This window comes from Bos indicus, chromosome 22 (genome assembly GCF_029378745.1).
Source record: "Bos indicus isolate NIAB-ARS_2022 breed Sahiwal x Tharparkar chromosome 22, NIAB-ARS_B.indTharparkar_mat_pri_1.0, whole genome shotgun sequence".
Lineage (NCBI taxonomy): Eukaryota > Metazoa > Chordata > Mammalia > Artiodactyla > Bovidae > Bos > Bos indicus.
In genome coordinates this window covers 53,566,602-53,579,571 of record NC_091781.1, presented here as the reverse complement: position 1 = coordinate 53,579,571, position 12,970 = coordinate 53,566,602, and the positions used below count along the sequence as shown (strand labels likewise).

Here is a 12,970-nt window from a genome sequence, read left to right as displayed (position 1 = left end):
GGTAGGTGGGCTGTATCTCTGCCTGGCCAGTTGCTTGGCCTGAGGTGCCCCAGTACTGACGCTTGTGGAGTCAGGCCAGGCTAGACAGCTAGTGGGGCGAGGTCCTTGTGCTAATAAGCTAAGAGGATTCCAGAGTGGCACTTGCCAGTGCCCGTATGATAGAGGGAAAGACGTCTGCCAGCATCCTTCTCCCTCTGGGGTCAGCGGGTGAGTCTGACCCAGGCTCCTTTCAAATGATTGCTTCTGTCCTGGAGCATGTGAGATTCTGTGTGCGCCCTTTAAGAGTGGAATCTATTTCCCACAGCCCTCTGGCTGTCCTGAAAGTAAGGCCCACTGGCCTTCGAAGTGAAACGCTGTAGGGGCTGATCTTCCCAGTGAAGGAGCACCCAACTGGAGCGCCCACTCCATGTGGGGCTGGAGCCCTCGCGCCTTGGGGAGAGCCTCTGCAGTTGAGTTACCCTCCCTTTGGGGGTCACCTACCAGGGGTATGGACGCACCTACCCTGCGTCTCCTCCCTGCTGCCCGTCTTGTGTGGTTCCTTCTTTGGGTCTGTAGTCGTAGAGGATCTCTTCTGCTGGTCTATCGTTTGTCTCGTCGGTAGTTGCTCTGGAAATGTGATGTTGGCGTGCCTGTGGGAGGAGGCGAGCTCACAATCTTCCTACCTTTGCCATCTTGGCCACCCATCTCCATGGGCCTCACAGCCCTTTATTTTTAAAACCTAATGGGCTTTGAAGTCCATGGTCTCTGGGATCAAGAAGAGAGAGTGCAAGCTTGGGCCTATTTTGATGTATCTTCCAAAAACTGTCATCTTAACAGAAGCCAGAACTCTGGGTTGATGTCAAATCCGCTGTCTTGAAAGACACCAGGTAGTATTCCTGTCGAGTTAGAATTGTTAATCCCTCCTGGATTCTTATGACCTCACCAGTTTATTTTAGTATGCGATATTACTTTGAACTTTAGAGATTTGATATCAACAGCATAGTTAATGATCAAATAATCTTTTCACAGGGAATTTCTTTAACTTCTAAAATCTACCTTGTAAGATAAGTAATTTGAAAAAAACATCACATAGTTGAGGGCCGGTATTTTCTCTTTTGCAACAGGAAGAAAATTTTACACACACACACACATGCAAACCAGAGAATCAATCTTTATTTTTATCTTAGGATTTTTTTTTTTTTGCCACAGAGAGGGGCATGTGAGATCTTAAGTTCCTCAAACCAGGGATGGAATCCATACCCTCTGCGTTGGGAACAGGAAGTCTTAACCACTGGCCCACAAGGGAAGTCCTTGCTTGTATTTGTTCATCACTGAGTGTTCTTAGTTTCTGTGTACTTACGCCATTGAGTACTTGGTGTAGCCTGTTGATGTTAATTTTGGAAAAACTCCAGGCAGAACTTGGCTTGGCTTTAGTGATAGTTTGTAGAGCTTCTAATCAGAGAAAACCCAATTCTTCTTTCTCCTGTTATTGGTTATAGCATAACTGCAGAAGAGCGTCCCAGGTGGCACTGGGGGTAAAGAACCCGCCTACCAGTGCAGGAGACATAAGAGAAGTGGGTTCGATCGCTGGGTTGGGAAGAGCCCCTGGAGTAGGCAACGGCAGCCCACTCCAGTATTCTTGCCTGGGAAATCCCATGGACAGAGGAGCCTGGCGGGTTATAGTCCATGGGATCGAAAAGAGTCTGAGAGGACCTAGGGACTAACCAAGATACGAGTTGGAATGATACTTGCTGTTATAATTAGTTGGCTTCTGAGCTGTTACTTATAATTACTCTGCTTAGAAATGTTGATTAGGTAGCAGTCACTGTTCATATCTTCATTTTTCCAATTCGTAAACTTTTCAATGACACTGATCAGAGCAGCCTGCTGGCAGCACCAGGAGTAACTTAGATTCAGCAAAGGTCCCAGAGCCCTTGGGCTAGATGGAACTCTTTTTTAGCTTGATCTGCAGTTACTCTTATTTTTGTTTTTGTTCTTTTAACACCTTTTAAAACTTAATTTTCATTGTAATCTAAATCAAGTGTACGGTTTAAAACGAGCAAAGCTTATTATAAAAGAGCACTCTTCCGCACTCCCAAGCTCCACTGTCCCTGAGATCAGCTTTCATGTTTTTATGCAGTTTCCTCTGATCCTTTGCTCCGCACTTGTTAACAACATGCTTATAGTGCCATTTCCTGATTTTTTTTTCACTTTTAGTCATATGATGACTTTTTGCTTCAAAAAATGGGAATTCAGTTTTTGTACCTTTCTCTTCTCTCAATGAAGTAATTTAGTGCTCACATTATTATGGTTGCATAGGATTGACTCAAAGGACATCAACAGCATATTATAATATTACATTTGCTTATAAAAACGCTTTGTTTTTCCTTGAATTAGAAAGTGTCTTTTTTGGTGGGCATGTGCACACTGCTGTATTGCAAATGGATGACTAACAAGGAGGCAGGTGGAACTCTGCTCTCTGTTGCGCATCCTGGATGGGAGAGGGGCTGGGGGGATGGATACATGGCTGTGTAGGCTGTTCACCTGGAACCACCACCACGTTGTTTGTTAATGGGCTAGACCCCAGTACAGAATAAGCTTTTTTAAAAAAGTGCCTGTATTTTATTTGCTTGGCTTTTCTTTATGTCCTTATTGTTAATAAATCTTCAGTTTCTGGGACAGCAGTAAAACTTCTCAGGGAGGTCAGGTAGCTGTCGATTCATCTCCTTCTCTGAGTCTCGCCTCCGGGAGCCCTGTCCTTTCGGCTTTAATCTGACTGGCTGTTCCTTAGGCCTCTTGTGTAAGCTGTTGTCCTGGACCCTCCCTTTACCATCATCTCGACAATTTCTTTTACCTCTCTCTTGTTCTGGATTCTAACTATGTTGATTTACTCCATTTTGATGAAAGAGCTTTTCCTTCTTTCTCAGAAAGAGTGAAAGAGAAGTATCTTTTCAGATGTTGCACATCTGCAGATGTTTCCATTTTGTCCTCAGGTACTTTTATATGATACTGTGGCTAAGTATTGAATTCTCCGCTAGGATTTTATTATGCTTTAGAATTGAAGACCTTGCTGTTGAATAGTCCAGAATGTGTTGCTCTTGAGTAATCCAGTAGTTTGTCTGTTGAATATTTCAGTACTTCTTTCTCTTACTTTTTTGGCTGTTTTCTTTTTTTTTCCTAGAAACTTTAGGATTGTATCTGTGTGGTGTTCTGAAGTTTTACCCTTAAAGTGCCTGTGTGTGTGTGTGTGTGTATGTGCGCACGCACGCACATGTGTGGACGCTTTCCATGTTTGTTTGGTGGGCCTTTTACATCTGGAAACTTGTCCTTTGGTTTGAGGTTTCTTTGTGCATTATTTCTTTGATTTCTTTTTTTTCTTGTCTGCTGTCCTGAAGTTCCTGCTCCGCGGATGTTGAGCGTCCTGGATTATACCCCCCTCTTCCTCTCCCCGTTCTTCCTTTCTATGCTCTCCTATTCTGCAGCTCTTTTTTTTTCTTAATATATATATTTCACTGAAGTATCGTTGACTTACATTGTTTCCAGTGTGCAGCAAAGTGGTTCAGTTATACATGTACACATATTATTTTTGAAATTATTTTCCATTATAGGTTGTAACAAGATATCAACTATGGTTCCCTGTGCTCTGTGTAAACTTTCATTGCTTGTTACGTATCTTTTTTTTTTTTATTAGAAATCTAGCATTCTATTCATACTAAGTCAAACAAGTGTAATCAGAAGGTTATAGATTTCTAATTAGGCAAAAATTCATAAGTTTTCTAATATATATTATACATATTTATATATATGTATACAAAAGTTTTTCTACTGTGCTTGACAAAGGCTTGAGGAAGAACTTGAAAAAAGGAGATGGAGACATTGGAGAATAAATGAAATGGGAGTACTAAATATGAAATAGAAAAAGTGAAACTAGATCTTTAAAAGTAAAAGATCATCATATAGTCCAGTTGTTTTTAAACATGACTGCTCATTAGAAACATCTCTGGAGAAAAAGAGCAATACCTGGGCATTTGTATTTTTCAAAAAATTTCAAGGTAATTCTGATATGCACCTGGATTTTGAAAAGTGACTACAGTTTTTTCTATTAAGTTGTAGTTTTGGTGATACAGAGTTCTGTTATTTTTCTGTTGACCAATCATGATGCACTGGTATTAAGTGAGTAATAGTTACATAATTACAATAGTGAAAGATGTTTGTCAGTTTTCACAATCAATAGCCAGACAAAAAATAAAAGTTCAAAAAAAAACAAAAAATAAAAGTTCATTACAGTTGCAAGCCATAATGGAAACATAATTAAACAATATAAAATAATTATATACAATTGGAGGGTCGAGCAGAGTGTGGTAAGTGAAAGTGCATACGTGCTCATTTCCACTCATCCAGTCAATGTCTTGGTTGGTGCATTTAATACATTTACATTTAAGGTAATTACCAACGTATAAGATCTTATTACCATTTCTTAATTGTTTTGGGTTTACTTTCTGTGGGTCTTTTCCTTCTCTTGTATTTCCTGCCTAGAGAAGTTCCTCTAGCATTTGTTGTAAAGCTGGATTGGTGGTGCTGAACTCTCTTCTCTTTGGCTTGTCTGGAAAGCTTTTGATTTCTCTGTCCACTCTGAGGGAGAGTCTTGCTGGGTAGAGTATTCTTGGTTGTAGAGTCCTCCCTTTCATCATTTTAAACATATGGTGCCATTCCCTTCTGGCTTGTAGAGTTTCTGGCTTGTAGCCCGATGGGAATTCCTTTATATGTTATTTTTCCCTTGTTGCTTTTAATATTTTATCTGTCTTTAATCTTTGTCCGTTTCATTACTGTGTATCTCAGTGTGTTCCTCCTTGGGTTTATCCTGTCTGGGACTCTCTGCTCAAGTCCTTTCTCTCTTTCTCTTCTCCTCCTGGGACCCCTCTAATACTAATGTTGGTGCATTTACTGTTGTTCTAGAGGTCTCTGAGGCTGTTTTCATTTCTTTTCTTTCTTTTCTCCGTATTCTCTTCTGTGGCAGTGATTTCCACCATTCTGGCCTTCAGGCCATTTATCTGTTCTTCTGCCTCAACTGTTCTGCTATTGATTCCTTCTAGTGTGTTTATTATTCATCTCTGTTTGTTCTTTAGTTCTTGTATGTCTTTGGTAAACATTTCTTGAATCTTCTTCATTGTTTTTCCTAGGTCCTGGATCATCTTCACTATCATTACTCTGAATTCTTTTTCTGAAAGGTTTCCTATCTCTACTTCATTTAGTTGTTTTTCTGGGGTTTTATATTGTCCCTTCCTCTGGGACATAACTTTGCTTTTCATCCTGATTAACTTTCTGTAATACGTTTTTTCTTTCAGCCGCTGTAGCAAGAAGCCACTTCTAGCTTCTTCTTTCTGCCCCCTGATGGAAGAAGCTAAGAGGCTTGTGTAAGATTCCAGATGGGAGGGACTGGTGGTGGGAAAAACTGGGTCTTGCTCTGGAGGGCAGGGCCTTGCGCAGTAAAGCTTTAATCCAGTTACCTGCTGAGGGGTGGGCTTGCACGCCCTCCCTGGTAGTTGTTTGGCCTGAGGTGACCCAGCCCCGGGGTCTGCAGGCTCTGTGGCAGGGTTACTGGTGACCTCCAAGAGCGCTTACACCAAGGGGGCCTTCCGGGCCTGCTGCTGCTGTGCCCCGTCCCTGTGGGGAGCCCCTGCGGACCCGCCTCCGCAGGAGACCCTCCAACACTAGCAGGTGGTTTTCGTTCAGACTCCTGTGGGGTCTGCGCTTCTCTCCTCTGAGTTTTGGTGCACACACGGTTTTGTCTGTGCCCTCCACGACTGGCGTCTACATCCCCCAGGCCTGTGGAAGTCCTGTGATCAAATCCTGCTGGCCTCAGGGTCACATTCCCTGGGGACTCCTGGTCCCTCCATTGGTTCCCCAGGCCGGGAAGCCTGACATGGGGTTCTGAACCTTCACAGCAGTGGGGAAACTTCTTTGGTATCGTTCTCCAGTTTGTAGGTCACCCACCCAGCGGGTATGGGATTTGATTTTATCGTGATTGTGCTCCTCCTGCTGTCTTGCTGTGGTTTTTCCTTTGTCTTTGGCCATGGAGTATCATTTTTGGTAGGTTCCAGCGATGGTGGAGCCTGGTGGGCTGCCGGCTATGGGGTCACACAGAGTCGGACACGACTGAAGCGACTTAGCAGCAGTAGCAGCATCAGCGTCCTCCTGTTGATGGTCGTTCAACAGATTGTTGTGATTTTGGTGTTCTCGCAGGATGAGATGAACACATGTCCTTCTACTCTACCTTCTTGAACCGGAGGCCCCTTTATTTTCTTATAGTTCAGATCACCATCTGAAATCATTGAATCACTTCCATGTGTATTGTCTTTCCCATTGCCATGTAAGCTCTGTGATCCGGGGACTTTGTACCTCTAGTACCTAACAAGGCCTGGCTGAGGTAGCACTCCTAACTTGGCCAGCATTACTCAGTTCAGTTCAGTTCGGTCTCAGTCATGTCCGACTCTTTGCAACCCCATGAATCGCAGCATGCCAGGCCTCCCTGTCCATCACCAACTTCCGGAGTTCACTCAAATTCACATCCATCGAGTTAGTGATGCCATCCAGCCATCTCATCCTCTGTCGTCCCCTTCTCCTGCCCCCAATCCCTCCCAGCATCAGAGTCTTTTCCAATGAGTCAACTCTGCATGAGGTGGCCAAAGTATTGGAGTTTCAACTTCAGCATCAGTCCTTCCAGAGAACACCCAGGACTGATCTCCTTCAGAATGGACTGGTTGGATCTCCTGGCAGTCCAAGGGACTCTCAAGAATAATGAGCAAAGTTGGGGCTAATTACATCTGGTGATGTCCATGTGTAGAGTCTTCTCTTGTGTTTTTGGAAAAGGGTGTTTGCTATGACCAGTGTGTTTTCTAGGCAAAACTCTGTTAACCTTTGCCCTTCTTCATTTTATACTCCAACTGTCTGAGGCCATGGTTTATTATTATCTGTCTTAATAATATTATAATAAACCCAGTGGGCTTCCCAGGTGCAGTGCAGGAGACACAGGAGATACAGGTTCAACCCCTGGATTGAGAAAATCCCATGGAGAAGGACATGGCAACCCACTCCAGTATTCTTGCTTGAAGAGCCCATGGGCAGAGGAGCCTGGCAGGCTACACTCCATGGGGTCGCAAAGAGTCAGACGTGATTAATACACACACCACCTTAACAACAGCCTCAATCTCCATTGTTAGTGCATGCAAATCTTGATTTTCACTGTGTTGTTTTTGTTGATAATTATTTCCTGAACCATGCTCAGTTGCTTGCTGAAGTTACCCAGTTTCTCTCTCAAAGATCCAACTGTTCATTTTTGTTGAACTCAGATTAAAAAGTTGCATGCATTTTGAGTACTCTTTCCCAACCCTGATTTTACCCTATTTTTTATTTTGCAGAATGTCTGTCTTCCCCCCAAGAACATTATAGGTGGCATTCTAACAAAATACCAAAATGTTAAAGTTTATTTTAAGCAATTTCCTGGAAATGTGTTTCTTAGTATTTTTGGCTAACACGTCTTGGTTACTGTGTATCAAGTGTTCTGAAAGTTACTCAGTGGGTAGCTCTTTCCGTCCTCACAGCAGTGCTATTTCATGAGTCTGGTGGTATCCTTATTTTGTGGATAAGGGGACTGAAGAACAGAGAGGAGAAGGAACGTGCCCAAGTTCACACAGCACAGTGAGTCTGGTCCCATAGGCCGTGCTCCTGACTGCTGTGCTGCATTCCCTCTGCACCCTGCTGACTCTAAATTAGATTCTAGCATGATTGTCTTCTCTAAGTCACAGTGGTGTCAGAGCAGATTAGAACCTTATCAGCGTTAAATTAAGCCATAAGAGTTGCAGTGAACACATAAGAAGAGCATAACAGCTTTCTGTTAAAGCTGGGGAAGTGATGCCAAGTTGAACTACATTGTTGCAGTAGGTTTTGGGGAAGTGTTCATATTATTTCCTTCAGTTATTTATGGTTTTGAACTTCTTCTTAGGCATGTCACCCCTGAAAAATTTTATGTGGAAGCTTGTGATGACGGAGCAGATGATGTACTTATCATCGACCGCGTGTCCACAGAAGTTACGCTCTCAGGTATTTCATGGCCAGGGTTATAAGTGTCCTGAAAGAGTTGACACCTCAGCTACAGTAGCAGTTAAACTGGCGAGATCTGTGTCGGTGTGTGGATCTGAGTGCCTTCTTAGAAAAAATTTAATTCTTACTACCTCAGTTGATTTTTGTGCCTTGATTTTATGCTTTTTCTTGAAATTTTTAGCATTTTACTGTTCATAAGGGTTTAAAAACTTAATTATTTCTTTATTTGTTTTCTCAATGGTACCGATAACAGGATTGATTTTGTTGATATGTTAATGTTCCTCTCTAACTCTAACTCTAACTCTAACTAACTATAACTATAGAGTGTGAGAAAGTTGTTGTAGCATAAAATGTGTGGAATTTTAACAACCGCTTTGTTTTTGAAAATATTCATGATTACGAGGATAATTTAATTTATATAAATTATAATTTATATAATTATATAAATTATATAATAAATTTCATTTATTAATTTAATAAATGAAAAATTATATATATATCACTAAAACTTATGTTTTAGGCAGAATGGTTTATCTAATCTATCTGTATTTTGGTTTTGCTTCTCTTGGGTGTGAAAAACAACTTGTTGTTCAATTGTGTGGAACACTGATTTCTGACTAATGTGAAATAATTTCAGTGACAAATCAGTGTGCCATGTGAGAATCACATTTGAATGTCATATGTCACTTCGGTAAATAGTAACTATCCTTTGAATGGATAAAGTGAGACATGAACATATTTTGCATAGGGCACTAAAGTGTAAGACAGGACTCTAAGTCTGTGTTCTTGGGTATCTGCTTGTTCTCCTTAAGGACTGTGTATAACTTTCCGTTTGACCAGTGGAGTGATGGGTGTTTTAGTTTGGTGATGTGGCGTTTCCTATGACTTGCTTGGTGGCTGCTCTCTCAGAATGGCTGACTGGTTTTATCACACTGTTAGTTTACTTCTAAACTTTAGTCCCCAAACTTTATACCACATTGATACAACCTAGTGTCTTATAAAAGCTTTAGTGTAGATGTATTTTCAGTTACTCTTCTGACCTGTCAGTGACATTTTATTTGAAGTAGCGATTGCTGACCCATTTGAGTGGACCAAGCTAAAGGTCTTGAATAGTGTGGATGTAAGAATGTTAGTGGTCATCGGAAGACACATGAAGAGATGCTTTGACCTTAAGCCAGTGGTGATGAGAGCCTGTCGATCCCAGTTTCTCTGCCAGTTTCCTTTTACCACCGGGAATGCAGACCATTGCCACAGAAAGAGGAGTTTTTTTTTTTCTTCCATGAAAAATTATCATAGTCCTAGAAATTATCACCCTGGTGGCTCAGATGGTAAAGCATCTGCCTGCCATGCAGGAGACCTGGGTTCAATCCTTAGGTCAGGAAGATTCCCCTGGAGAAGGGAATGACTACCCACTCTAGTATTCTTGCTTGGAGAATTCCACGGACAGAGGAGCGTGGGCTGAAGTCCGTGGGGCCGCAGAGAGTCGGACATGACTGAGTGACTGACACTCTTCCTTCCCTTGCTGTTACACTCTAGTTATTATAACTTACAGTTCTATCAGTAGTACATTTAAGTTTATCAGATATCTCAATATGTTCAGAGTTTTCTCTGAGCTTTTTACTGCACTGGTATTCCCATTTTTCATGGTAGTTAGCTATGGCATAGCATTACTAAGTAAATTGAATTATTGAGAGAAAAGTAAATTTTAGAATTACAGGACTGTCGTAAAGAAACGAGACAGCAGTGTTTCACAATGGACGATAATTAAAATGTGACTGAAAGAAACACTTTATAGCTGTGTAAATTTGGAAAACTTTGAATTCAACCATGGAGCAGCTTTCTTTTACCGTAGGCCTTCTCAGAGCCTTTAATCTCCCACTGTACATTGTTACTCAGAGGAAGCAGAGTTTCTATGGATGTACCAAAACACTCTTCTTTGACTAGGAGACCCTACTTTCCCTCTTTTTTTCCATTATTCCCTAAACTGCAGTTCTACAAAGTATGTTTTGTGTAGCACATTGGCTTAAAGTTTAACAGTTGTGAAATGAACCTTGAATCTAAGGCTCTCTTCACTCATGAAGGCATTGCTGATAAATCACGGCCTCCCTGGGTGCTTGTGTCAGCTCTTAGGCACCAAGAGGAGGCTTGTCTTGCCTCCTTCCTCTCTTGGGTCTTTGCCCCCACTTCCCACATTCTTAGGATCACCAGAGTCCTGTTTTATATTCCGTTTGTTGCATGTTGAAATTAAAATCTCATCTCAATCTCCATTTACTTTCTAATTCTCTTAAAGGGACAGATTGGGTTTCTGACAAGAGGCTGAATAAATGATTTGAAAATTGCCGTTGGAACTAATCCATAATTTACATAGTGAGGTTATTGAAGCATGTTACTTTTGGCACCATATTCTAGACCAGGCAGAGACCTTTGTGATGTAACATGGACATCTTTATTTTATATTTTGCCAAAATGGAGGTCTAGCACTAATGAAGGAATATCGCTTTCTTAGAACAAAGCACGCATACTGATTTAGTTGAAGTAACCATTGAAATGAAACTAAATTTCTTTTTCTGTTGCTGAGCTTTTTCTCAGTGAGTTTTCTTTTTTCCTTTACTTTTTTCTTTAAAGTCAAGAAAGATATTCCTCCTTCAGCGGTTACGAGACCAATATTTGGTATACTGGGCACAATCCATCTGGTGGCAGGTAAGAAAAATGAGTTAAAGTGGGGAAAAACAGTAATTAAATCGACCCTACTAGAGTATAAAGATGGAGACACACTTTATATCTTACTTGAAGCAATGAATCTGTAGTTTAGGTATTTGTCCTTAATTTCTAAAAGTAATCTACCCCTAGTAGCAAGTGGTTAAATTTATAAGCCTGAGGTTCTTTTTTTTTTAAACTTTTGATTCTGGTTTTATTCAACTGGAGTTGAAATCTCTAGTCTGCTAGAGATTTTTCATAAATTCTAAGAGTATTTACACAAAAATTTTAATGCATTGATGAACCAGAGTATTCTCTACCTTCAGCTTCTTACTGGGGTTGATTATGACATAGAGCATGTTAGAGAATGTTACCTGGTTCTAGTTATTAGAAGAGTGATTTTTCGAATTTAAATTTTATTTCATACTTTTAAAAAGTTCCTATTGTTTCAGGCATATAGTTATATGCTGAATATAACTGAATGCTGTTATATCTATAAAATGCTGAATGCTGTTGTAAAAGGTGCAGGTCCCTTTTGTCCTGCAGTTTACAGTCAAATGAGGGAGGCATTTAAATGGTAAGTTACTACAGTACAGTGTGACAAGTTCTAGGAGAGAGGTGTACCTAGGAAAACTTCCAGAGAGGGCACTTGTTAGAGCCCCAAACAGATCTGAAGAATAAATCTAGTGGTAAATGCTTTCCCTGGCTTATTTGTGGGAGGAAGGGGAGGTGGCCAAGATCAGGGCTGGTGTGTTATACATGGTGCTATGATGGCTTCTTGCTTCCTGACCACTCATCTTTGGAGTGTAACCAGTGTAACCAGTAACCAGTTAGTTATGCTGCCCAGCACATCTCTCTGCCATTCAGAGTAATGGGATGACGTGGGGGGTATAGACGGGACATTGTCCTGCACTGGCCAAATCTCATGACCTGTGATGCCTCAAGCTACACGTTGGGAAATGCATTAGCAGAGGCATGTATGCTTAGGGCGGAGAGAGAGAGAGAGGTGTTTTCTGTCTCTTATTTTCCATCTGCAAGGATCACTACTCTGGTTACCAAAAGCTTTTGCTTTTACCTTTTTGAGAAAAAATTTGACCGTTCAAAAAAATATTTTTAAATAATATGCTCGTCTCTCTATTCATAAATTATAAGATTGCCTTAAAAATGCGCTCGTCCTTTATTTAGCACAACTCCTGCCTCTGGAGTTTAAAGGACGCTGCTTCTGGCTTTCTAGTTGCCTTGTTTCTGTTTACCTAGGTTTGGCTTTGCTTTTTGCAGGTAATTACCTAATTGTCATTACCAAAAAGAAAAAAATAGGTGAATTTTTCAATCATGTAATCTGGAAAGCAACAGATTTTGATGTCCTTTCTTATAAGAAGACGATGTTGCACTTAACTGATATTCAGGTAAGGACTGGAAACAGTAATTGCAAAACCCAAAGAAGTCCCATGGCATGGGTGGGGAACGGAGGTGGAACACAGAACGTTTGGTGCAGTTTAAAAAAATACATTTATCTGGCTGTCTCAGTTGCAGTATGAGGGATCTCTCGTTGCAGTTTGCGTATTCTTAGTTGCGGCATGTGGGGTCCAGTTCCCTGACCAGGGAGAGGTGTATATATCCCTTCATATATTTTATTGCTCTTGGGTTGTTGCTCTTTTTTTTTTTTTAACTGACTCAATTCTTAAAATATGAAATTTCATAAAAGAGAAAAGGACAAACTGAAAATGCCCATGTACTCAACACATAGATTTCAGTTCATATTTAAGCGTTAGAAACTGGTTCCGGCTTAGCTGTGTGATAGTCCACCAGGGTACAGAAAGATGGCTCCTAAGGTACATGATGGGAGCAGCACAAGCACTGTTCAGGCTACTCTTGATGCAGTTTTGACAAGAAATAAAACATTTTAAATTCTTGATGTTTTAAATTATAGTATACTAAATAATATTAGTTTTACTATGTTTTCATTTTTCCATTTATAACTTACAGTAGGAGTGTACTTTAATGTTTTGAGTTTTTAAAAATCTGTCATGCAACAGTTGTAATTTTTCCTATTGATTATTAACATAGGTTAAGATTATTGAGAAGGATAACCTGGTCATTTGCATGGTCCAGCCCTATTGTGCAAAGCAAAGACTGCCAGTATTCTTATTCAAACAAAGCTATTTTTGCTTGAAGTATTTTTAAAAACTTAGTT

The 12,970-nt window shown here is 40.7% G+C and overlaps 1 protein-coding gene across 2 annotated transcripts in view; it reads left to right on the top strand.

Annotated features, from left to right (window-relative positions):
- The window catches only part of SACM1L (SAC1 like phosphatidylinositide phosphatase), a 54,402-nt gene that overhangs the window by 7,872 nt on the left and 33,560 nt on the right, over window positions 1-12,970 (top strand). Inside the window, exons 2-4 of one of the 2 annotated variants that reach the window (XM_019984774.2) lie at window positions 7,982-8,079; window positions 10,705-10,779; window positions 12,055-12,182. In XM_019984774.2, the coding sequence (XP_019840333.2) occupies window positions 7,982-8,079; window positions 10,705-10,779; window positions 12,055-12,182 (301 nt within the window). Of the gene's footprint in view, window positions 1-7,981; window positions 8,080-10,704; window positions 10,780-12,054; window positions 12,183-12,970 lie in introns of those variants that run through there. The other variant, XM_019984775.2, reaches the window with a different exon arrangement.